This window comes from Scomber scombrus, chromosome 19, assembly GCF_963691925.1.
Source record: "Scomber scombrus chromosome 19, fScoSco1.1, whole genome shotgun sequence".
In the NCBI taxonomy this organism is placed as follows: Eukaryota; Metazoa; Chordata; class Actinopteri; order Scombriformes; family Scombridae; genus Scomber; species Scomber scombrus.
In genome coordinates this window covers 5,605,549-5,631,870 of record NC_084988.1, presented here as the reverse complement: position 1 = coordinate 5,631,870, position 26,322 = coordinate 5,605,549, and the positions used below count along the sequence as shown (strand labels likewise).

Here is a 26,322-nt window from a genome sequence, read left to right as displayed (position 1 = left end):
CAATGTTAGCATGCTAATAACCTAAATTAAGATGGTGACCATGATAAATATTATAGTATATACCTTTTAAATATCAACATGTTAACATTGCCATTACGAACATGTTAGCAAGCTGTTGTTAACATTTAGCTCAGTACACGTGCCAAAGAACAGCGTAATCTTGTAAATCTTTTGGTTTGCTCTTATTTTTATGTCAGGTTTTTTGGCAGTATTGGGTTTTTGAAATTCTGTGACAATTTGTGAAATTACACAGCAAATTAAATCATGCTGTTACATCTCCTCTGTTAGATACTGGCCTATTGCTATTAGCTGTGATGTCATTTACCTGAGAAGTGAAAGGGATATTAACGTCACTTAATTAATCTTATTTCTTTTATTTTGTTTTTTTTTTTAATGACAATTATTTGGTATATCCTTTACTTTGCTCTTTGTTGTGATATTTCACATATAATAGTGCTCTTAGTGAAACTCAGAAACTTTTACATAAGTGTTTAAGTTGGGCTTCTTTTCAAGAAAACCTTCAGTAAAGTTACTTACATTACATACATTATTTCCCTGAATAATAAATAACTAGATCATTTGATATGCCTCTACTTTTCCTACACTTGTAATAGCGCTTAAAAAAGGTTTAATCTTCAATTACAGTCAAAAAATCACAACCATGAAGTGAGGATTTTGTTTTTTTTATAGTGATCCACACGTTTATCTGCCTGAGTCTCTGGTTTCACCTTTACGGGACTTGAGTCTGTGGGTGGGACAGTCTGACTAAGAAATTACTATTATGTGGGCGTCTTGGTATGGGTGTTTATTTCCACTTACCGGACAATGCCGTCTCAAAACCTGTGATTTAATGCTTTATTATGACAGTGGAGGTAGAATGGCTGCATCCATTAAGGTTGTGAGTCAGGGATGGGGAGGATGGGTCACTCTGTGGGCAGAGGCCAGACTCTGTGGCTCTTTAACTGGAGCACTCGTTGGTTGGACCTAAATCACTTTTTAAAGAATACTTTGGTTTGGATACTGATTTATAGTTTACAGTTCATCACACAGACAAACTGCTTTCCATTCACAGTACTCTGACTCAGGCAAGTTTACTTTATATCATCTGCTGTGGAAGAAACAGCGATGCTTGGGTGTCTTTTCTTCTCATAAAAGTTTACATTATGGTTTTCTTCACTACCTATATAACAAAAGAAATGAAAAACAAATAGCCATGTTTCCTTACTTTGGGAAAAATGCCAGATATGATGCAGATATATACTTTTTTCCAACTATTGAATTATTCCTGTCCTTCACCAAAGCCAAAAGGAGGACATGCAAGTTAAAAATGAAATGATGTGCCGTGTTTTCCTCCCTGTCTGCACTTTCTCATAAAGAGGCACATCATGATTTAGTTATACTCTGAGCTGTCTGACAAGAGCTTTTCTGCCGTGTTTCAATGCCAAGGCTGAAATCACATTAAACTGTCTGGCTTGTATTGGACATATTGTTACGGCGGGGCAAGTTGGACTTGTATCCCATTGTATCCTGTAAAGTATTATTCCCTTTTGTTTAAATTCCCTTTCACTTTGTTATACAAGGGGTTTTTATATCAATTTGGGGGAAGTATCAACATTTCACTGGAATAGTTTAAGCAGCCAAAAGTGTCTCTCTGTGTCCTGTACTTGGATTAAAGGTATTTTAAAATATGCATTATTTTATGTGGGGATCAAACCAATGACCCTCTAGTTTCAGGATAAAGCCGGGACCACCTTATCATGTTACCTCACCTTCTGATTTTATCTGGCGGATACGGACGCTCCGGTATCTTTCTCTATTTCAGGAAAGGTCTAATCTCTTACTTTGCTTTTTAAAGATAATGGACTATCTACCAGTGTTGACAGCTGTGACAGCCATGATAATTACCATGATAATTTCTCATCTGAAGGAAACAGTCTAAACAGTTTACCTAATGTTATATTTATTGCAAAAGTTTTATATTTCGGACGCTGTTAAAATATCCTGCCTGTGGGGTGAAATAATTTCACGTTTTTCCATTGATGCATCATCAGTAGCGCATTAAAACAAGTCACAAAAGCAGTTCTCTTCACTAATATGAAGAATATAATTCAAAAAAGTCTTGAAACCAGTTACCAGTTGCATCGGATATGAGTAATATTAGCTCATTGAGTTGGCAGATTTTTTACTTTCTGAATTTTGGACTCAATTTTTGATTAAATTACAAGGATTTAGAAATTAATGTTTATGACTGTCATAACTGTCAGCACTGGCAGAACCACAGAAGACTGTAAATAGATTATTTTCTGACCTGGGACTCATTTTTACATTTTGGATTTGTAACTATTGCTATAACAAGTTTAAACTCCAGTGTTGTTTCCAAATCGTCAAAGTGAAAGACATTTGACAGAATATGACAAAGAATATTAAATTCAAGTAGAAAGAATATGCTGCAGCTGTGGCTCCTCTTCCAGATGAGAAGAATTTGTCAACATATACTGTATATACGTCATCTCAACTGTGAGACTGCTCCTGCTCATAATTACTACAGCTGCTAGATGTCGTTTATCACTCAAACGTAACTATATGTTGGTTTTGGAGAAGACATTCATGTTCACCAGAGGATAAACCCTACTGTCTTTAAGTGATCCCTGTTCAATACTTTAGTTAATCATTTATAATATACCTACAAAGCTAATCACACATCAGCCTCTACTGTACTTTGTCTGTAGGACAGTGTGAGCCGTTTAGCATGCTGACATTAGGCATAGCTTTGCTTTGAGCTAAATGCTAAGTGCAGCCTCACAGAGTTGCTAGCATGGCTGTAGACTCTTAGTGGTGTTTATATCTTCAGAGTACATACTGTATATATCAACATGGCTTGAAAACACTGTGATGCCTTGTTTTCAGTTACTTTTTCAGTAAATAGCAGAGTTATAGGTGTCCATTGATCAATGAAAGCCAGGATTTCCAGGAAAATTGTGTCAGTGGCAGATATTTAAAGTATGATTTTATTGGTAGCTGGAAAGTTTGTGAATGTTTTGAGAAGAGACTGGCTCTCTTATAATAAATAATAATAATAGTAATACTATGGATGGATGGATGTTAAAGTAATGCATTACTGGAGGAAAAAAAAGATTGCTGTACAGTTTTAGCTTCGAGCACATTTGACGACAACTCCTGGTGATTCATTTGTTTATGAGATCCAGTTGTACACCAGCTCATTCATGACATCAGTGGTTTGGCTTCTTCACCATCTACACTTTCTTCAAGTCTGTGTGATTGCTCTTTATATGTTGGGAGAAAATCTGTCTCCAGGCAACATTAATGTTATTCAAAATACAGGTTGTTTTTTTGTGTGTTTTTTTATTTATTTTTTTAAAGTTGGGCATTTGTAATGAGAAGGGGGGGGGGGGTGACAGAAAGAAAATGTGCGTGTGTACATGCAAGCTGCACATATGCATTTCTACTGTGGATCATTTTGAAAATAGCTTCAGATCATCTGATAGGAGTTGGCAAGTGAAGTATGGAAACTGTGCCCTTTGTATTGTGGCTGTGTCTTATTTTCCACCACCTTTTTTCCCTCCATACCTGCCCCTAATGAGATCTCCTGTGTCAGATTCAGAGCTCCAACCAGCAGTCTGGTAATTACTTTAGAGGCCTTGGGTGAAAAATGCATTTGAGAAAGTTTTTTTTTTTACACACACAGTATTTGTAGTCTTGAGAAATTCCTGTTTGATTTGTCTTTTAATGAAACAGGTGTTTGAGCAGCCTCAAAAGTTCAATCATCACTTGCAAGATAAGACAAATCAAGCACGCCATGTGTTTTTTTTAAACAGCTGAAACCTATTCAACCAGACTTGGCTCAGGCACACTGCTGGGCCACTTTTCACAGCAGAGGATTCTGGTGCTGCTCAGTGCACACCTAGTCTCTTTCTTCACTAACACACAACTCCATCTTTTTGGCAAAGTTTGTGCTCCCCTGAAATCCTTAACTAAAATATATTTGAGGCAGCTGCATAGCCAAGAACCATTACTGCTGTCAGCAAGAAGGCCGTCTTCCAACAGTAGAGTAGAATCGACTCACTAATAGATCAGAAGTAAAGATCTGGGGAGTGGGGGAGGTTAGATTCCCATTGCTTGAGTGTGGTTATGCTCCTTTGAAACTTAATCAAGGTTCAACTTGTCTTCAGCCAAAGATCAATTAGATAAATTAGCCTCTAGTTTGAGGTTCAGTGCTCAGCTCACAGCGTCGTTACAGTAGCCTAAACAAAGAAAGGCAGCAGCCGACAAGTGTTTGAGGAACGTAGAAATGTTTTGAGCAAAATGGGCAAGTGACCCATGAGTCCAATTTGTACATTAGTTTGGCATAATCTCAGGTTCAGCTGAATGCAGCCTTTGTTCAAACACAGGAAAACCAAAAAGAAAGATAGAAAATCTGCCAGAAAGAAAGAACAAACTAATTTATCAAGGAATGAGACCAAAAAACTTAAATTCAATAATGTTAAAAGGTATCAGTCGTGTTATGTAAAACCTAAAGTGGTTCGAGTTAGATTGCCTCATGTTTTGCACCATTTTTACTCTGACATGTTGCTGTATTTTCTGTTGCAGTGGCTGATTGGAGACAGGGACAGTCACTGTGGGGTCATCTGCCCTCGGACGCAAGGAAAGCCAGTGTGTGGCTCGGACGGGCGGAGCTATGAGACCGGCTGTGAACTGCAGAGGGCGCGCTGCAAAGATAAGACACTGACACTGGCACACCGCGGCCGGTGTCGAGGTGAGAATGTGCCAGTATGCTAAGATGATCAACTCACGGAGACTTGAGACTTGAGACTTGTTTGCAATGAGTAATCTATCCAGGTGCATTTGAGGAAAGTCACATTTGTAACTGAGCAGCCTCTTTTTAATGCGAGGAACTACTTTTCATAGCACAAGTACATGTTTGCGAATTGTTTGTCATTACTTCCACACAACATACATCTTGAGTAAAATACTTAGTGGCAGCTGACCCCAGAAGTTTTAGACATCAGAGTTTCCTTGAATGCACCAACAAAGGTTTTTTTTCAGTCTAACGACTAAATGATCAAGTTTAAACTTTAAATCTAAATGTTAACAACAGTATGAAATATTCTTAAGCTGCTGGCAAGGTAATGTAGGACATCAGCCTAAAAAAGTGTGGTGTGTTTGATATAGGAAAATGAATTATAGCATAGGAAGGTATACACACAAATCTATTTTATGTCTTTACCGTCACATAATTCTGCCTTTGAGACAACTTAGGGACGCTTGTGACTTTTTGGCTTTCAGGTAAAAACTGGGTGAGAATCGATCAGTCGCCGGTGGCTCCGGCACCAACTTCCCCGACTGAGGGGAGAGACTTAGAGCTAAAAGGTAAACACAGAGCAACCTCAGACACCGAATGAATGTAAACAATGGTCCCGCAAACAATAGGTGATCATGAGAAAATGAGTTGAAGTGGTAGTTTTAGCAGATTCTGAGAGTAGAGATTGTTCTCTGTGGCCGAGCTTTGAAGACAGAACTTAATTTTCACCTAAGATGCTAAAATAATTATATACCTAACTGTAACTAACTATATATTGTAAACTTAAAAAGCAAGGGAATACTGTCATTAACTTAAGATTCAAAGAGTGTGTTTGAAGATGTTTCAGCTTGGTTTCAAAGTGAACACCAGAAAAGTGGAACTGAATGAGAAGATGTCTTTCATTTTCCGCCTCTCTGTAGGCGTGTAAGTTCTTACAGACCAGGATCACACACTTCCTCAGTGTCTGGATGCCAGCCACTCAACAACAGCAGAGATTGATAGGTCTAAAGTCAAGGTTGGAACTTGGCATTTTACCCCATTTTTCAACCCCCCCACCTCCCCACCTCCCCACCTCCCCTGTCCTTTAGGAAAGCAGCAGTCCCAACCAAATCCATTTTTGGAGTGAATTTTGTTCCCTTTGTATGGTAATACGTGGTTTTGTTTCATAATATCAGTGGTGTGCCAAGGAAAGGAAAGCTGGGCAAAGCTCACACAGTCTTTGCAGATGCGGCCTGTTTTGTTGTAATGAAACTGCTGCTTTATTTAAGCAGGCAGTTCACGAACCGATCTTTGTTTACAATGTCAAAGCCTGGCAAAGCCTTCTTGAGGTGTGCGTGAGATTCAGATTAAACACAACAGATAAATTTGACTACAAGACTTATAAATTGCTAACAGGTATAACAAACGACTACAAACAACAACAGAAGCGTAGCTATGCGCTATTACAACAAGCAGATCTGTTTATTCCTCATTTAGATGTAATCAAACAACATGTGTAGGGTTATCACATGAACCATGTAAACATTCAAAATCACAAAAATAGAGAGAATTTAATCCATATAAATGATTTATTTTTTCAGCCAGGTTAGTTATTGTGTGTTTTGCATTTAATTCTACTTCCTCAAATGATGGATATAAATTTAATATTAAAATAAATGAAAAGAGACAAACTTCTGGATGTGTATATATAGCTGCCTTGTCTAACAACTACAACACACGCAAGAGAAGACATAATGTAAAGTTGTTTTTAAATTTCCATAAATCAGAGTTATTTAAATGAGTAGTTCAGTAGGACCTTTGTCTCCTTAAGAAACGAATACTATGACGTTAAATGAGCCTTGTTTCTAAAGTAAGACTAAATATACTCAAAGTTCAGGTTTATGAATTTGGTGACATCATCACCCTTGTCTGGCTCTGTCTGTCCTCCACTCTGGAGGAGACAACATGTCTGTCTCCTCTCAGGTCCAGAGACGACTGTTTTAAAACTTTTATTTATCCAGGGAGAATGTTTTTCCAAGAGTGGAGGACTGCGGTCACACTGGTCAGCTCCCTGGTGTAAATGTGTATACAGGAACAGTTGAACGTGCAGCTCAACTCCTCAGGAGTTGCGAATGCAATAAAAACAGTAGTTGCAGATGGGAATTTGTACCGATGACCAGCTGGTGTGAAGCCCGCTTTATTCTCTGACCTTTCAGCTGCTTCCATCTCTGTCTCAGGAGACCAGGTCTGGCTCATCAGAGCTGCAGGAACACAAGTTCAGTTTCCACTGACATTTCATAGCGTCAATGAACAGTACACGACACACTTCCCAGCACTTACTGTACAATGTGATGCTTATAGCTGCTGTCTGGTACCGCTAATAGTCATTGGAAATGTGTTGTTTTAGCATTTTGGAGGACTTGTCCGTGCGTGGTGTATCTGCAGAGTGAAGTGTTTTTAATGGAGAGGCTTTTTAGTTTAGTGAGCAGACATCACTGCAGTCTGTCCTGTTCGCTAAAATGTGTTATGTGCTTTTTATTAGCTCTTTAGTCATCTTCACACTGATGCACTGCTGAACTTTTAACATTTATTTTACTTGATTTTATATATATATATTTTTTTGTTGCTACTTTTACTATTTCAAAACTTATTACTATTTTTATTTTCCATCTTATATTACATTGTTTACTTTTTTCTTTCTTTTTTGTTCTTTTTCAACATTGCTTTATGCTACTTTTAGGCCCTTTTAAGGTGAAGCACTTGGTGTATGTAATTGCTTTTGTTGTAAAGCACTTTGAGCTGCATTTCTTGTATGAAAGGTGCTGTACAAAATAGTTATTATTACAGGCTGCTTGTTATCAGTAACAACAGAAATAGAGATGGAAGCTTAAAGTGTGGAAAAATGGCTCAAACCTGTGACTAGGAAAAAATGGGGAAAGGAGAAATAGCTAATGCATTTTCCTCCCTGTACAACTATCAAAAATGTGCTCTCAAGCAATACGGCTCTATGTCCAACAGTAATAAACTGTATAAACTGTATACTGCAGCTCCTAGGTGTGAACAGGGTGACAAAGAACACGTGTCTTCAGTAAAAAAAAGCCCAACAAAAAACAAAACAGTGCTGGAGGTTTGTATGCGGTATATAAGACCAGACTCTTCTGTCAACACATTACAGATGCAGGTCAGTCCAAGTGTCGCGTTGAGAGGAACCAGGCTTTGGAACAAGCCAGGAGACCTCAGGAGTCCATGTTTATCCCAGAATGCAATGAGGATGGGACATTTGCTCAGGTCTGTGTTAGATCAACATTGGCTTTCTTCCCTATCAAATCTTTCACTCTTCACCTTACTCTTACTTTGACTCACTCTCTTGTGATTTCATTTCACATCACTGACATAAATCTTTGATTATACTCCCCACCTTCTGTTGTATTTACACTCAAATATAACAAACACTTAATTTATATATTATTCTGTTGTAATTGTTTTACCTTTTTTTGTGTCTGTCTTGCCTCTGCAGGTGCAGTGCCATACTCTGACAGGTTACTGCTGGTGTGTCACCAGTGATGGCAAGCCAGTGAGTGGCTCCTCCGTGCACAACAGGACCCCGGTGTGTTCAGGTACTGGGGGGCAAACAGCATGGCAGCCTGTGGATGAAGAGTTCAGGGTTATTCAAAAAGAATCTTAAAACATTTGGCCCCTACAAGGCTGCCTATATGGGTTTAAGAATCTGCTACAAACATGGCCTGCATCTGTTATATCTTAGTTGTGCAGCCAGAGCATCTCAACTCGAAAGCAATATTTAACAGATTTACATGTTTAATATATTTGCTAATAATAAGATCTGGTAGATGTTTCCTGGCAATTCTTTAGGAGGATGGAGAAGCAGCATAGCAAGCATGCAAACATTTCAACAGTGGCTGAATTTTAGGATTTTGGGGCCAAGATTGCTTAAAAGCCAAGTCACTGGGGTTAAGGACAATTATCTACAGACAATTTAGTATTTGGACTTTATTCAGGATAAAAAACCCCAAGTGGAAATCATTTGTTATTCTTCAGTTACTCATCAAAGAAATGGTTGAGACCCGATGCGTTATCACATTAGTATACTGAACAGTGCAGTCAAAATTTCATTGAAACAGAGAACATTTTTTGGTAAATGAACCCTCTCTCAGAAATAAAAATGACTCTTATGAAGACTGGACTGTGCTGATGAGGGACACAGAGTGAATACCTTTTGGATTACAGTTAAAGAGGGTCTGTCTGAGAACAGCGTACGGGCACATGTGTATTACATGTCATGTGGGGTATAGCAGGTGCAAGGTCAATGAGAAGGCTAATGGCCATACATCCAGGGGCCTCTCAGCCCTCCCGCCCCTCCTCCTCTCGTCTAACTGCTGTCAGCAGGCCGGAGGAGAGAGAGCAGGGTTCAGCAAACTCATCCTGGATGGGAACACTTTATGATAATCACCAACATTTTCCCTCAGAAGATAATACACAGGGGTCCTTGCCAGAATTGGATTGCACAGCCACTAGAGCATATGGTGCAAATTTTGTGTGGAGAGTGTGGTGAGAGTGGTCGCATGCCCCTCTGAAGCTGCTCTGCAGACCGCCAGAGGCTTCCTGCTCTCTTTGTGTCTCTCCCTCTTTCACTTTCTTTATCTCTCTCTGCCTCTCTGCCTCAGTCTTTCACTCTCTTTTTCCTGCATTTCCCACTTGTGCTACTAATCACCTGTATGGCTGCCCTCAGCACCTGCTGTTTTTTTAGTCCTTTAACAGAAATGTTAAAGTACACGAGTGAAGAATGGTTACTGTCCATTCATACCAGAAAATCACACAGCATTTCTATTTCAGGAAAACATAGTGAGATGTGGTAGAAATTCAAATCTCAAGTTATTCTTATTTCTGCAGACGAAGAATGCTTGGAGCAAACAACAGGTTCTGGGGGAAAAACAACTTCTAGGCTCCAGGCGTATGTTGAGGGATTTTTCAAATTATTGAAAAAAAGAATCTTGGAAATGTAAAGTTGTTGTTTTACAGCCTCTTCAAGCAGGTACTTACATTCACACCTGAAAGATGGTGAGTCAGTGGTGGTATTGAGAGAGGGGCAAGCTTTCAGTGTCCAACCAAGATTTAGACTGTCTGGTCCAAGAACTGAACTGGTGAACTGTCTGACCATAATCCCATTCTTCTAACCTTGTACATATCGGCTGATATATAGAATCTTTTTTGTTTTTGTTTTACATAAACACATAGCAAAAATAGCAGGGAATTGTATAACTGGAGGATAAACTTGTCAGTGCTTTCTGGTGGACAAACTATGTAATAGCAACACTGTTTCTAATTGACCTGGAACATATCTGGGATTCCCCACTGCCCTTCTGGTGAACACACATACAACACAACTGCAATAACCGCGTTTCAATTTCAGCCACTGACCACTCTCTCTACCCTGTCTCCTGTCTCTCTGCGGAAAAAGGAAAAATACCACAAAAAATATTTAAAACATATTTGGTATTTCTGGCATTTTGTGCACCCTCACAGAATAGGTGGTGCTGAAATCTTGGTGACTTGAGTTCTTGGACAACAAGTTAACTTAGTTTATTTGCCTTTATCTATGTTGCATGTCTTTAGTGGAGCAGTTATAAAGCAGTTATAAGAAACTGGAAGTGCAGGATGTTTAATCAGTAAGCTTTTTTGCATTCTTCAGCTCTGTTCCCTCAAAGGTCACCACTGTTAAGATGGTTTACAATTGGCCCGTCAAAATAACATCAGACTTGAATATCATGCAAAAGCTCTGCGTGGAATTACTTTACTGAGTGGCTCCACTGATGCCTGAGATCTCATTGTGATTCATTTTCAGTCTGAAAGACCCTTAAAATCACACTTTAAGTCAAGAGCAGAATCAAGTTGTTTGCTCCAAATATACTCTTATCTCATGTAGAAATTAAAAATAACTTGTGGAGATCAGGTGTGCGAGCTCTTAACTTCTACAACTGTGTTTTTTTATTTGACTCTACCCTCACTCAATGGATGAAATCTTTTCAGTTGCACAGGTTTATATAAACTCTTAAAAAATAAAATACTGAAATGTAGTTTATGGAGCACAAGCAACACAATCTCTACCTGTCTCCTTTCTGTCCTGCATAAGATCCGATATCTTCATTGTTTCTTGCAAAGGTATTTAAGACACTGGAACCAGAATCTGAGCACAGTACAGCTGCTACAGTCATACATGCCCAACTCGTCCCTTCCCTCTCAGTTGACAACAAATGACCTTTACTGACATGCTCAGACACTATGACACAAATCAATCATCTCGCATACATTTGCAGGAAACTTCCGTGAATTTATGGGAACTCATGCTGGGACAAGTGGATTGTCAGGTAGTAAATTTCCTTTTAGTTGCATTCAATCTAAACTTCCACCTCTTGCCCTTGTATTCTAATTGGTTACACTGTCTAATTTTACTCTTTCCCTTACATGCATCCATGCATGATCCCAGCTACCTGCATGCACCAAACGAGAATGATATTTGGAAATGTACAAGTTGATTTTTCTCCTAATAATTTTCTACATATGGTGCAGATCACTCAGGTTTGCATTAGTCGGTGATGAGATAATGAAACAAGCCTTGTGTTCCAATGTATTTCTACTATCTAAGTACTAACAGAATGTACTCATCAAACTTTGATAAACCTCAGCATCTAACTCAAGATGTCAGTGGGTTGGGTAATCCATGGGAGTGATGTTTTTCTGTTGGTTTGTGGCTTTTGTTCATTTGGAGCAATCAGTCTTCATTCTAATGACTCAAAAACTCAAAATTTCTGAAATGGATAAACAAGATTTTGGAATCAAATTCTTTAAATGTTCCCCAGGAGTTCTTGCTGTCTAGTCTTTGCTTTGTACATGTCGTGTGTTTTTGTCTTTTTTTCCCCTCAACGTAGGGTCAGTAACTGATAAACCACCTGGGCCACCGAACTCTGGTAGAAAAGGTGAGTTGAGATCTGCTGTATGTTCTGTGTGCATGTGTGTGCATGTGGGTGTGTGTGTGTTCTGTTCATGTGTTTCTATTTGTATAAGAATGTGGTCAAAGTGTGTTTTGACCTGGTTTTGTTCCATCTGATCTGTGCAAAGTCCATATTTGTGCAGAGCAGAAAGATACACGATGCCTGATTGTAAAAAGAGGATTTGGATGAAAATTGTTTCTATAGTAAAAGGATACATTTTAAAGCTAGTTGTTATATTTCATTGTTAGCATGATGCAGATCTCTTTAAATAAACATGTAGGACTTTAGATACAGACACCACAGTATAACTAATCTTCAGGTGTCTGTTATACTTTGGTATCTGCTGCATTAGCACTGTGAACACACAAGAAATTGATCTGTTTTGTTCCAATGCTGCTATTCTTTACAATTCTAACATGTATGATCATTTGAGCAGATATGAAGAAAAAAATCCTATTGTAGGTCTTTGTTTTTCCTTCAGTTTCTTTTAAGTAATTCAATCAGGGAATACAATTAAGTAAAGTTTATATAAGGATTGTTTTGCCTGGATCAGCTAACATCATCAGACAAACAGCTGCTCTGTCTCAGAAATCTCACTCAAAAGAAAGATGGGCAGTCTCTCAGGATTTTTTCTTTTTTAAAGTGCTTTTGTTGTTTCCCAGCTCCGAGGGAATTACAGTAGAGCTGCTGTGGAGGGCTGGGAGAGTGCACAGGTGATAGTCGAGGGGATATTTTCTGTTAATTCTTGAAATAACTGTTTTTTTCCTCACAGTTTGTAGCTCACAGTCGAGACCTGGGTCAAACGGTAATTGACAAGTACTGTAAGTTACAGAATTTAACACACTCTGTGTACATCAATAGTGTGTTTTACATGGACACATTTTACAAAATCTAAAATAAGTTATCATGGTGAAATCTGCAGCAGGTTGCAAACAAATGCTGATATACATTTAAGACTAGAACTTGACCCAGGTATGCACTGATCTGAGATCAGTCTAGTAACCACTGTATTTGATTTACAGTTTGACCTTATCAATTCAGATTCAATTTACTGATATAGTACAGTACACCAACTGATTTAAGGACTTTTTTATTTGTAAACTAAATCCAATCAAAGTTCTCTGTGGTTTGCTTTTGATTGAATTATTTCCCAAGGAATGTTCCAGATGCTACAAACCTGCACATGGGTGAGTATTCTAGGTAGCTGAATTCACAGTATTATATTCGACCCATTACAACTTATCAATTTCTTAAACAGGACATTTATTCCTTCAGCTCTATATATATTTTTTATTTCAATCATGCAGTTGTGTCAGTCAGCTGTATACACTATATGTGCCAAACAAGTAACCGCTGCTAGAAATAGTCACATTCTGGACACATGAAAATAGTAATGGTCCCAAATTGTGTCTAAATCTAATCTGTGTAGGATTACAAAGAAACATATTTGAATTATGTAAATACATTTTCTTTCATTACACAGCAATATAGCTGTTGAAAAACTAGGATAGTGAGAATATGCTGTCGACTTTTTTTTTTTAACAAGTGTGCGCACATTCAGACTAAAATTAATCAGGTGCAAGACAAAAAAATAATTATTGCAGGATACAAAGGAGTGAGGTCAGGCCTCAAGAAGATCTTCAGATCAAAAAAAGAGAATACATTTATTTATTGGGAGCTTAACTGTGAGCAGACCTCACTCCTTTGTACTTTATTTTTTTTACCACAGTGTGAGATATCAGTAACACATATTCTTACTAACAGATACAGACCGCATCATTTCACTTCATAACGTCTAGTGAAAACCTCTTTGGTTGCCAAATTATAACATTTACACAGAGAAGTGTTTGATGGTGATGAATATTCATGAATATGGTGATACAGTGATGTGTTGTGGGGTTAGTTTTATTTGGTGTACCCAAATACTGTATAAAGGGTACTAGAAGAATGCTTGTTAGTGCTTTTAGTCAGGAGCTGATAATCATCCACTGCTGTGTGTTATAACACACTCTCGAGGATTACACAGGAGATGAGGCTGTGGGATCATAAAAAGTATACCCATTAAATATGATATTCCTACTGTTTGGGCTGATAGAACAAGAGGACAGATCAGAGGAACACCCCAACAATATTAACATTCCTTATTTTAAGATTGTAACTATGCAATGAATTTAATCAAAATCTGGCAATTAGTTTTGGAGGAAAATCTTCTCATGGACTATGGTGTGGGTCTGGAGAAATTTTGACCTGACAGTGGCGCTACAATAACAGTCAGGGTGTCACCATCATTAGGAATCAATACCAAGTTTCATCACAATCTGGCTACTTGTTGAGATTTTACATTGACCCAACCAACAAATCGTTTTATTTTGACAGTCAAGAATGATGAAGCTCACCCTTCCTTTGTTTCTTCAGAGGTCTATTTACCTCTGTGTTTGGATTAGTAGTGGGTGGGCCTTTCTGTTCCTATCAACACATCCTTCACACCTGCACTGCACTCATTCGAGCAGTAGTTAAAGGGATTCCTGATTGAGGGAGTGTCTTCTCATGTGAGTGTATGTCTGTGTATGTGTGTGGCTTTGTGGTCATTACAGTGTGATTGTGAGAGTGTGAATGTGAAGCCTGTGAGAGAACGTCAGTGTGAGTAGTTGATTTATTGATGTGTGTGTGAGAGATGTAAAGCCACATGTAGGTGGTTGTGTTTTTCTATGACTCTATCTATCTATCTGTCTGTTTTTCTATCTATCTTGGCCGGGCCATGTGCAAATCCCAACCATTCAACAGTTCTGGAGAGTAGATTGTATTAACCTCAATAATGGTAGTCTCTTTCCGTTTCTTTCTCACCCTCAACCCAGACGATGGCTCCAAGCCCACACCCACCATGGAGACTCATGTCCCGCCAGAGGGTGATGGTAAGTCTCCCATCATGACTGCTCCTTTACCTGTGGTCACCCTGGTCGATCAGAAGCTCATGACATTTCTGCTTTGATATTTTTTAAGCTTTTGATCCACATTTTGTTCGAGCATTGAAGCTACAGTGTGTCATGATTTTACAATTCAAACTCCAAGATGCCATTTCTTAAGAATGCACCATTACACCAAATGGAAAAGTCTAGATGTCAAAAATACCACATGACATATTGGAAAGACTGGGACCTTGGATGCTATTTTAATTTTGGTTTTGTGGGCAATGCTTGGCTGTGCAAGTTACGTTTGAAATATGCAGCTACTGGTGGATCCAGCTTGGCTAACGAGCTTAAATAAAGATAAACTGTTTCAATTATGTTGAGATCATCTAAGAATGTGAAATCTATTGATCTGTGTTTTGTCCTCCTGTCATTGCAGAAATAACTGCTCCAACACTGTGGATCAAACAGCTGGTTTATAAGGAGAATAAGCAGAACAGCTCCACTTCCAGGAAACAAGGTGAGACAAAGAAGCTCATTTGGAGAACTGAAGGCACATATTCTTCCCCAATATGCATCATAAATGAACACTTAAGAAGAATAGTCAATAACAGCCAAGAGTTTGCTAATTCAGTTACCTAGAATAATCACCCATGTGCAGGTCTGTAGCATCTGGAACATTCCTTGGGAAATAATTCAATCAAAAGCAACCCACAGAGAACTTTGATTGGATATAGTTTACAATGTACTCATACATTTGGCACACACAACAAGCAGTGACCATATCACCGATATGCCCACCTCTCCTCCCAGTAGAACCACCTCCTCAAATATCATCGTTGCACTGATCTCAGGATACAATTATTAGCCACATATTGATCTCAACATGACTATGAAAGCGGTACCAGAAACAGTAAATAGCTTGTACCATACATTAAGTGTACAGTTTGAGAGTATCAACTTGGCTCCGGTGTAACTGGTTTCAAAGCCACCAGTCTGAGATGAAATGTAAAACATTTCCAGTCCGAAGACAGCCCTGCACCGGCGGGATTATGTTTCTTGGTTTCTTTCCTTTGGTGTAATTTGTTTAGCTTTCTCTGTCTCCTTTTCAATTACGCCTCAGCATGTTCACTACCCTCTGGGCAGCTGGACTGCTTTCACGCTTCTGCACCAAGTCAAAGAGTGAATGTTGTGGGGGTTGTGTCTGGCTATGTGTGTTGGGGTTGGATGGATGTATTGGTTAGCTGTGATATATGGGGATGTTTATCTTTTATTAAATTGTCAGCAAAATGTGCATTTAATTTCTTTCTATTTTATTTGCGGATTTTTATTTATTCATGTTTTTCTGTAACAATGTCTCCTACAGTAGATTAGGAGGTGCTGTGGTGTGTTAGTGTCCCATGGTTATTTTCTTTTACTGAAAATATGCAAATTTTGTAAATGTAGCGTATCTGTTTAAACAGGTCTTGATGTAGATTTTATGTCCCTAAGATATTGATTGTGCAGTTTACAATGAATGAGGAATGGCTCCACATAATTGAAACTTAACGTGTGTGTGTGTGTGTGTGTGTGTGTGTGTGTGTGTGTGTGTGTGTGTGTGTGTGTGTGTGTGTGTGTGTGCGTGTGGTGTTGTGGGGGAGAGTAAAGATGGTGCTGATTGTGTGTAGGGCCGCAAATAATGATACTTTTTAAAATATTATTTATATATTTGATTAATTTGATCAACTAAAAGTAAACTGGGTTTTAGACTATCAAAAGAGAAGAAATTCCCACAGATGATTAATTGTTGTCTAAATAATATCAGCCTCCAAACACACATCTTATTATTAATGCAAATGTTTGTGTGCCTGTGAATCAGAATACAACATCTTGAATATATATGTGAATATCCATCTTTACAATATGTATGTTATATCAACTTGACTCGCATATCAATTTTTAAGCCTTTTACTGTTTAATATTTACCTCATACACTTACACTCACCAGTCACTTTATTAGGTACATCTGTTCAACTGCACGTTAACGCAATTATCTAATCAGCCAATCACGTTGCAGCAACTCAAAACATTTAGCCATGTAGACATGTTCAAGGGTTAGGGTTAACCCAAAGCAAGCATCAGAATGGGGAAGAAACGTGATTTTAGTGCCTTTGAATGTGGCATGATTGTTGATGCCAGACAGGCTGGTTTGAGTATTTCAGAAGCCCCTGATCTACTGGGATTTTCACCGACAACCATAACTAGGGTTTAGAGAGAATGGTCTGAAAAAGAGTCTCTGCTGCAACATTAAGATGGTAGGGTCAGTATTTGGCGTATCCAACATTAAAACATGGATCCGAGGGGCAGCCTGTCAGATTCATGTTAATTTACCGCCGATGCACCCAACATTTCCTGTTTTACTGCTTCCTATTAAAGCTTTTAAGTGACTAAATAATAGGAAACTTTTATTGGGAAGAATTTACAAGGAATGAAATTAAACTGAATTAGCAGATCTTCATTAGTGGTGCTAAATACCTGTCGACACGACAACACATGGAGATATTTTGAGCTCTTTGATTAGTAGATCAGTTGGAAATAATGCAAGGAGGAATAGTAAAAAGCAGAAACAGCCACAGTGATGATGATGTTTGATGAAGAGCTGCAGATGACCAGCACACCTCTAACAGGTAAACAACTTATTTTACTTTGCAGTGCTGTGTAATGGAAAACCTTTCACAGCGTACCAGCTCATCTTGAGTCATGGTTCAGCCTGACTACCCCCAAAACAATGGAAAAATGCCATAATGTGAGCTGAGCAGAGCAGTGAACTTATGTGCTGTGTGTGGAGTAGATGACCATATAAAGAAATATGTCACAAGCCGACATTGGCTTGTGCTGAAAGGAGAAAGAAACGTTGGAAATCAAGTGTTCAGAGCAGTCTGAAACTAGTGCTTTTTGCTTACTTCTACATATGTATACCTAATTATTTGACAAATCTGTCACTTAAATGTGAACATCTGACATTGTAACAATATATATGTGACTGAAAATAAGGAAAATCATTTTAGTTCCCCTTTAAAAGCAACAGCCTACCTGGGTATTCTTACTGTCTATGTCCATCCCCTTATGACCACAGTGTACCCTTCCTCTAATGGCTACTTCCAGCAGGATAACGTGCCATGTCACAAAGCTCAAATAATCTCAAACCGGCTTTTTGATCATGAGTTCATTAAACTCAAATGGCCTCCACAGTCACCAGATCTCAATACAATAGAGCAATTTTGGGATGGTGTGGAACGGGAGATTTGCAATATTGATGTGCAGCCGACAAATCGCAACTGCAGCAACTGTGTGATGCTATCAATATGGACCAAAATCTCTAAAGAATGTTTCCAGCACCTTGTTGAATCTATGTCATAAAGAATTAAGGTAGTTGAAGGTGAAAGACGGTCCAACCCGGTACTACCAAGGTATACCTAATAGTTAGTGTACCTAACATGCCATGCTCCAAACAATAGGACATCCAAATACTTGATTGTAATGTGGGGGTTTCTCAGTGGCAATGTAGCGGGAGGAAACTGTGGTCAGGGCGGCATTGAGGATTATATTGGAACTGAGTGATATTTAATGTGACAGCTCTTTGAAACTTCTGTGGAAACACCAGCTTCCTGTTTCCAATTAGCATCTGGTGTCCTCAAAGGACAAGCGACAAGGCCAACTGAAGGGGGGAGATGTCATCACGTATGAGGCTTGAGCAATATGTGTGTGTATCATCCAGTGCATCTGTATATGATTGCATGTGTGGATGAAAGCAGTAGAGTATGCATGTGTAGGTGTGTTTGCAGATGTGTGTATCAAAAAAGGAGAAAGATGAAATAGTTTGTGATTGAGCTGGTGAAAACACATTTGTGTCTATGTTGACGTGTGTGTCAGAGGTGGAAAGTAAATAACTATTAGTTTTACTTGTACTTCAGTACAGTTGAGGTTTTAATATTTATGCATTTCCTTTTTGAGAGTGTTAACTACATTTGAGAAGGTAATATTGTACTTTTTCTTCCACCACTATGTATGCAGTCACTACATTTAGAGATTCAAATCACTGAATCTGTTTTTTGGATTAAATTATCACATGTTCCACGTTGTCCTCACTGTCAACATGTACTTGTGATATCTGAGTACATTTTACTGAGATACATCTTTATTTTTACTTAACAAAACACTAACATAGAGGACTTTACTTTACTGGAGTAACTACCACTGTGTGTGTCTAAGTGTTGTTAGATGGAGTTAGCTTTGTTCATGACAGCTGTCAGCATTTTAGGCCCAAATCCAGAATCAGAAACAAAGCACCATACTAGAGAGACAGTACCATAGAGTTAGCTTTCTTTCATCCTTCCATCTTTCCTTTCTTTTTCACTAAACCTAACTGTTTGCAAAGCAGAGAAGATTTGGTGCAGCAAGTCCTCATTATTTAAACTCCTCAGAATCAGAACGTCTCTGTCATTTTCTCCCTACATGCTGGAAAGCTTGAGAGCTCACAAAGCAGCCCTTCTGTGTGCACATAAACTATGTTATTCATTTACTGGCTCTCCGTCTCTGGATACCCCATAATTATGATTTAGAGCGATGCGGAGATTGTGTTAGTGAAACGTGTTTGCTTAGGCAAAGCAATGCAAAGTCCATTTTTCAAATGGATGCTTTGTTGCCAGACTTTGACATGCTGTTGTTCAACTGTTGCAAGGAGGGGGAAGCACTCTGTCATGCAGCTGTTTTTTTTAAAAAGTGTGTGGGGAACCAGAAACTTGCAAATCGCCACTCCTGCTTTGCAGCGAGGCAAACAAAAGAAAACAAAATGTTGAAGAGCATGATGGTGTATAAAAACCTGCAACGACAGTAACACATTGCAACAAAACATGCAAACAAATGTGTTAAAAAAGAAACACAATTACCAGACCATATCCATTTTATGAGTTAACTCTTCATCATCTGTCTACTTTTGTTGCACTCCAGGTCATAAACACATATAATATGCACCTACATACCTATTCACAGAATTCCCCTATTACTAACATTTCCGCTATTTTAACTGCAGAGAAGGCTTGCTAGAGACAATATTGCAGTGATTACCCCACAGCTGAAAGCCATTGGAGTGAAGCGAAGAGGAGAGAGAACTGGGTAGGGGGTTAAGTCCAGGGAGGGAGGTATTAGGATGGAGGGAATCAGAGAAGAAAAGGGAAAGGAGGAGGAGCACTTAGGGAGAAAAGACTTATAGAGGTGGGAGGAAGGGATTTGAGAGTGATGGAAGGTGTATGATAAAGGGTGAAAAGAAGAAATTAGGGTAAAGAAAAGGATAGATAAAGGAGACAAGGATTTAAAAATAGTTTCACTTGGCTCTGAGCCTGGAGGGTGAGGGCCAAAGTGAAAGATATAAGATTGACCGTTTCCCAAAAATTCTGCAAACGGTCATCTTTTGTCCATTATCAGTTCGCCCTGCAGAAAGTTACCACAAGAACAAGCAAATTGTTACAACTGTTCCTGACTTCCACTTGTGTGGGTTTTTTTTTTTTTTTTTAAAGGACAGTATTTGTTTTTTGTGGATTTGTGTTTCTCAGGATTCAGTTCCTGCCAAGGGAAGAGAAATAAAATTGAAAAAAGAAACAAAAACAAAAAATAAATAGAGCAGGAATGAAGATATCCAAGGCAGGCATAGAAGTCAATTGTAGATTGAATTTCATGTCCACACAAAACTGAGAGGATTACATTGCAAGCGTCCAGCCCTTTTCCATTCATATGTATAAAAACAATTTTCTTTTGGGAATCCTAGCGCCTGGCGCCAGCATAACCTCTGTATAATAAACAGTGCTAAATAATTTGGATGTGAAGGAACCTTGGCGAGGACCAGAGCCACGGCACAGCGTTAAGAACACTTGAGTGTGAGTCTTTGCAGAAGAAAAAGTTCTTTTATGCAGGGACACGTTTAATTCTGTGTTGGCGGTCATGCTCAAGAAACGCAACCCTCAAGCAGCTGCTGAACCTGCCACCACTGTCACCACTGTCATCTCTATCTTTATTAACATTATTAGGAAGGTTGACAAAGGATTCATTTGTTATACATTTGTAGACAATGTTTTGTCAAATTAACTTTGTCACTTTGTCACACTAAGAAAACTACTAATCTGCCATTATATCCTTCATGAAAACCTATATGTCACAACTATATTCTCAAAGTCCCACTACAACAGGATGTATTAAGAGTTTCAAAATCAATTAAGATTGCACTCACAATGTTTTGATATTGTGCTGCTAATTAAACCTGCAATCACTGAACAAGTTGTAGATGCAACAGTGTCATATTATAACAATGACATGTGACAAACATATGCGTTTTTACACATAAGGGTTTTGGTTTTGGCCAACTGGTGCTCAATTTAGCTCTATTTTGGTGTCCAGCAAGGATTGAAGGGGATATCTGGTTCTTAAGCTGTTATTCTGCTTACCAGATATTCACTAACTTCATCTCTGTCTGCGCTTTGGCAAGGCATCCAGGCAAGGCAGCTTTATTTAGAGAGTTCATTTCATTACATGGAATTCAATGTGCTTCCCATTTTAAAACAGAGACAAAAACATCAAGTGTATGCAAAGCAGTGGCAAGAAAGGAGGAAAATAAAACTGTATATATAAGAAATAGTAATATAATAAACAACTATACAGACCAACAATATCTACATATACACACATAATCGAGGTAGGTCATACTGTGCAGCAGTCACACACTGACATAGGTTGAACCCCACACCCAGAAAAACGTTAAGTTTTGAGCTTAGATTTAAATGTGCATAAAGCTTTTATAGATCGTAGCTCATCAGGCAAAGCAGGTCCACAGTAAGTAAATGCACCATTACCAGCCCCTGATCTTAGTCTGGGTGCAAGCAGAAAGCCACTGCCTGAGAGGTCTGATGGGATTATAGTCAGCAAGATTTGATGCTGGGCAGGTAGTGTACAATGGGTTTATCAGAGCTTTTTAACAGCTGCTTCGTGTTGCTGGAAACAACGCTGATGAGAGCAGTGAGACTGAACCAAAACAGTAGTTGAGTTGAGGGCCGTAAAACCAAAGCAATGAGTTGAAAACGCTAATAGAACTGCAGAGCTGAGTGATAATTCTCTGTGGGTTTGTCACTATGACAGACCCTTTTCACATTTACAAGTTAGTTATTTGATTTATTGTTGATGTAAAAATATTGATTATAGCAACTTTAAATAAAGGATTTTTAAAAAAAGTGCCATTGTCGAGGGGTAGAGAATGTGCTCAAATGTCTGTAGAGGACAAGTAGCCAAATCTAATTTCACATGCTCCTTCCCTGATGTTGTCTTGAATGAGGCAGCGACTGTGCCGTATTGTCCTGATTATGGTTTGGTTTCTGGAGCTGTGTGAACGGAGACTAGCGGCACTGCTGTGGCACTAATCAGCTCCACAATATGAAAATCCCACATGTCACCACAACCTTGAAGGAAACGCTTCAAACGGTTAGTGTGACCCTGTTATTGTAGGTTAATCCCTCATAGAGCACTTGAATGGAAAATGAAGAATGAATCAGGAGCAGTAAAAGCACACTTCATCTCCCTGGTAACAAGCTCAGCATGCAGCTCTGTTGTACTTGACTTAAGAGTGAGCAATGGACTAAATGGATGTGAATGTAAATACAGTTTTGTGGGACAAGGTGTCGCAGGAGCATCTCAAGGGTCGGAGCCTATAGTTGAACAGACGGATATGAGAGATTGTGGTGGGTGAAGACTTCCTGATACAGAGAGGAAGGACTAACCCTAACCCTAGACTGATGGATTTTATGGTAAAGTCAAACTGCCAGAAATAGAAACAAGGTCAGCAACAAAAATAGAAAGCTCCAAATATTCAACAGTTGGTTTATGAGCTACCCTGAAGAATATTAAATGCTACAGATATAACACCATAGCTACCTTTAAGTAGCTGCCCAATTCGAGAACTAACAGACTCGAGATGACAGCTTTCCTCCAAATAAAGACCTCCACCAAATACAGCATATGGAGGCGGCGGGCCACTATAAATGCTTTGTTTAATCATTTGCCAAATTTTGAAACTGTGAAGTGTCAGCTCTGGTTAAACAATGAGTCACATAATTATCAATCAAACTTTCACTTATAGATATAGGTCATCTGTTTTTTTTTATGAGTGTAGTATGTTTCTGGCCCCTCGATTGTGTCTCTGTATTGAGTGTGTTTCTCATGGTTTTAGAGAAAGTTCCCTCTTGTGACCAGGAGAGACAGAGTGCCCTGGACGAGGCTCGGCTGAATCCTCGTGAGGCAATTTTCATCCCTGACTGTGGGCCCGGAGGGCTTTACAAACCTGTCCAGTGCCACCAGTCCACAGGTTACTGCTGGTGTGTTCTGGTGGACACGGGACGGCCCATTCCTGGAACTTCCACCAGGTAATATCATTTATGTGAATAAGTTCTTGGCTTAAACGATGATGCTTATATGGTGATTGTGAAATTTTAACTTTATGCAGTTTCTTTGTTTGAAATTGTGTACATTCTATTTTATTTATTTATTTCTCTGCCAAGGTGGGCGTTGCTCTCTGATATCCTGGTAGAAGGACAGGTGGAATGATCTTTGTTGGCACCAGTGCTTGGTAGCAAGGCTGCTCACATTAAAAAAGGAGTGATGTTATAACATTCTTTTAATAGTTTGTTTTAAGGTGTTTGGGGCAATATAGTCTGCTTTTGTGGCCTTAAATTTTGTTTTGCTAAGATGCCGCTGCCAATTCACTTGGCAAAATAATTAGTCTCAAGTCCTGATGGGAATATCAGTTAGTCGCCTGTAAACATTCAGCGTTTGGTATGACGTTTGTTTTCACTGCGGTTGCTGCTGTTTATATTGCTTGCAGGGAAATAGCGGAGGAAGGATGGAGACGAGGCAACAAAGAATTGGTTTAATAAATGATGCCTATTGCTCATGTTTTAGATTTTTATCATTTGTGTCTAGAATGTGAATATTATAACTTGAATTACAGTGCTATACAAAGAGAAAGAGATCAGATGTTTTAAGGACTGTAAACACACACTGGTCAATAGAGGAACTGTTTTCATTCCTAAAAGGGCATCATCATTCTCTCTCCAAAGGAGGGTTGATGGTTTACAGGATGAAGTACATGATGAAGTACAGACCTTTTACCAATTATAAAAAAATGCGTTGGTGTTTGAATATATGAAAACTAAGGTTTAGTTTACAATCAATGACGTATCAGTGTTTTTTTAGACGCTCACTCAAAGTAACTGAAAGTAAATCATATACATAGTTGTAACACACACAGACCAAATTCTCATCTGCATTTCATAGATATTGAGTGACAACCTTAAGGCAATTATTTCTTCACATAAGAATTTATTGCATTTTGGACAAGACCTCACGTCACTCATCCCTATTTCTTTCTGGACAGCAATGTGCAGTCATGCATCAGACATCCCATTTTGGATCAGTGGCCCTGCAGACTGTGAAAAAAGACATGACAACTTGCCTTTACTTTGAGGAGAAAAAAAAGGCAAATGAGACACACATGCTCAATTTTCCATCCTATTCAAGAAGCACCGATACAATAGCCAGGAGAAAACGAGTCATGCCATGCGTAATGCCAAACAGTTTGTTATGGCTCTGAAACAAAGCTTTGTAGATGTCAAATCAAATGTATTTATTAAGCATTCATAAAAAGAGGTTAATCACTGTCAATAATTTTTAACAGATGAACAGTGGGCATACACAATTAAAGCCAAATAGTAATACATAATATATTTTGAGAAGCCATAACTTGCACCCATGCATGCTGTGAAGAAATTAGAGATAGTACATGTGATCCTAACAAAGCTAGGCAAAGATACCTCTCCTGCACCAATAATCTCTCCTTGATTTTAATCAAGCTGCATTCCTAATAAGAAACTCCAAGTCAGATTGTTCTGAAGCCTGCATGAAAAACCGGCTGTTCCAGGCCATGCAGGTTTGATTTTTCTGTGGCCGAATAAATGTGTCAACACTTCTTTAATGTCTTAGTTTTTTCACACATTGCTAAGGCAGATTTTTATTTCTCTTCTGTTTCTGTCTCATGCAGCCATGTCCCTGCTGTCCTCTCCTCTTTGTATAACAGGTACCAGGCGCCAGAGTGCGACGGTGCTGCACGTTCTCGCGTCTCGGACACAGAAGATCCCTTCCAAGGCAGAGACCTGACAGGTTTTCTTCACTTTTCACTGTGATCCAAATTCACTTTTTGGGATTGGGATTGCAGAAACTTTCTACGATTAAATAATTGTCTTGTGGAAAACCTCATTCTTTAGCAGCTGAGGAGGCTAAAAATATTCACTAGAACGCCTGCAGCTACAAGAAAGTGTGTCAAGTTCCATTTTCTGAAGACATTTCCCTTATCCACCTTCATGGCAACTGACCAGATAGAACATTTTGATTGAATATTAACTAAACCATACTTCGTGGTGTTGGATTCCCTAGCTGCAAACATCAGAGACTCTCCTCTAAACCAGAGGTCATAACCTCAGCTCATACTCCTCTGCCCTTGTTACTGCTCACTTACTTTTGTTGCCCCACTGTTTCCCCATCATTTAAGGCTGCATTGTAACTCTTATTTAACTCCCCATCTGGTGAGTTTACAGAGTCAAGCATGACTCCTGACTGTGCAGCAGATGTGTGGCATGTTTTATGGAAGGTGTGAGTGTTGCGGGGTGCGGTGGTGAGGCTGCGGGGGGCTGCTGTGGGTGTTGGAGACTGCGGGGTGCTGAGTGGAGATATTTTTATGTACTGTAGAAGGATGTTCTGAACCGCCACAACAAAGCACAGTATTTCATGGCCGTCACATCAAGGCAGGAGGAGAAAAGAATGCTTGAGAGGGCAGTCTATTAACAGCATGCAGCTACAGGTTCAATCTCAACATGCCCAAAGTGTCACAATCCCACCTCTGTCAGGAGAAGCAAACAAGCTCCTCCTTTGAGACCATGTGCTGATTTCCAGTACTATTGTATATATTGTTGTTATAAAACCCAAATACTAAAAAAAATATTGATGAAAATGGACCATTAGCTATGATTATGATTTCCTGTCAACACTTTAAAGACCAGGACATTATTCAAACTTCATCCTATGTATTTTGTAACATGGTAAACTGCACCATAAACTAAAGCCTAAATTATAGTTTCCCCACCTGCAAGCTGCAAAAAGTTTCATTTTTGGTTAATCATTTACTGTAGGTGGAGAGAAATTTGAGAAATTTAAAGTGGACATTTGAAGGGTTGCTGAACAATTGATGTGATTAAATCAATGTCACAACTTTGTCTATTTCCTCTGAGTTTAATCTAATTCAGGTAAAACAATCTAAGGAGATCTTAAGATTCTTAGACATAGTTTATGTAACTTGTGAAAAGGTGCAACAGGTGGACACTGGTGATCTCAATGTACATGCAATGGGAAATTCTTCTTTATTGTGTGCACTCTGTCTGTCTACAGCTGATACATCTTATTTTAACCTTGTTTGGTGCAGCTTTAATGAGTTTTAAAGTCTTAAGATTAACAAGATCAAATCTAAGTGGTGCAGAGCCTGTTT

The 26,322-nt window shown here is 38.9% G+C and overlaps 1 protein-coding gene across 6 annotated transcripts in view; it reads left to right on the top strand.

Moving 5' to 3' along the window:
• smoc1 (SPARC related modular calcium binding 1) overlaps nt 1-26,322 on the top strand; it is a 51,016-nt gene that overhangs the window by 13,017 nt on the left and 11,677 nt on the right. For 3 of the 6 annotated variants that reach the window (XM_062440118.1, XM_062440116.1, XM_062440117.1), the window contains exons 2-11: nt 4,609-4,774; nt 5,305-5,388; nt 7,974-8,086; nt 8,316-8,415; nt 11,131-11,181; nt 11,743-11,790; nt 14,628-14,717; nt 15,151-15,231; nt 22,960-23,152; nt 24,862-24,944. In XM_062440118.1, the coding sequence (XP_062296102.1) occupies nt 4,609-4,774; nt 5,305-5,388; nt 7,974-8,086; nt 8,316-8,415; nt 11,131-11,181; nt 11,743-11,790; nt 14,628-14,717; nt 15,151-15,231; nt 22,960-23,152; nt 24,862-24,944 (1,009 nt within the window). The remainder of the gene's footprint in view (nt 1-4,608; nt 4,775-5,304; nt 5,389-7,973; nt 8,087-8,315; nt 8,416-11,130; nt 11,182-11,742; nt 11,791-14,627; nt 14,718-15,150; nt 15,232-22,959; nt 23,153-24,861; nt 24,945-26,322) is intronic. The other 3 variants (XM_062440119.1, XM_062440121.1, XM_062440120.1) reach the window with 3 other exon arrangements.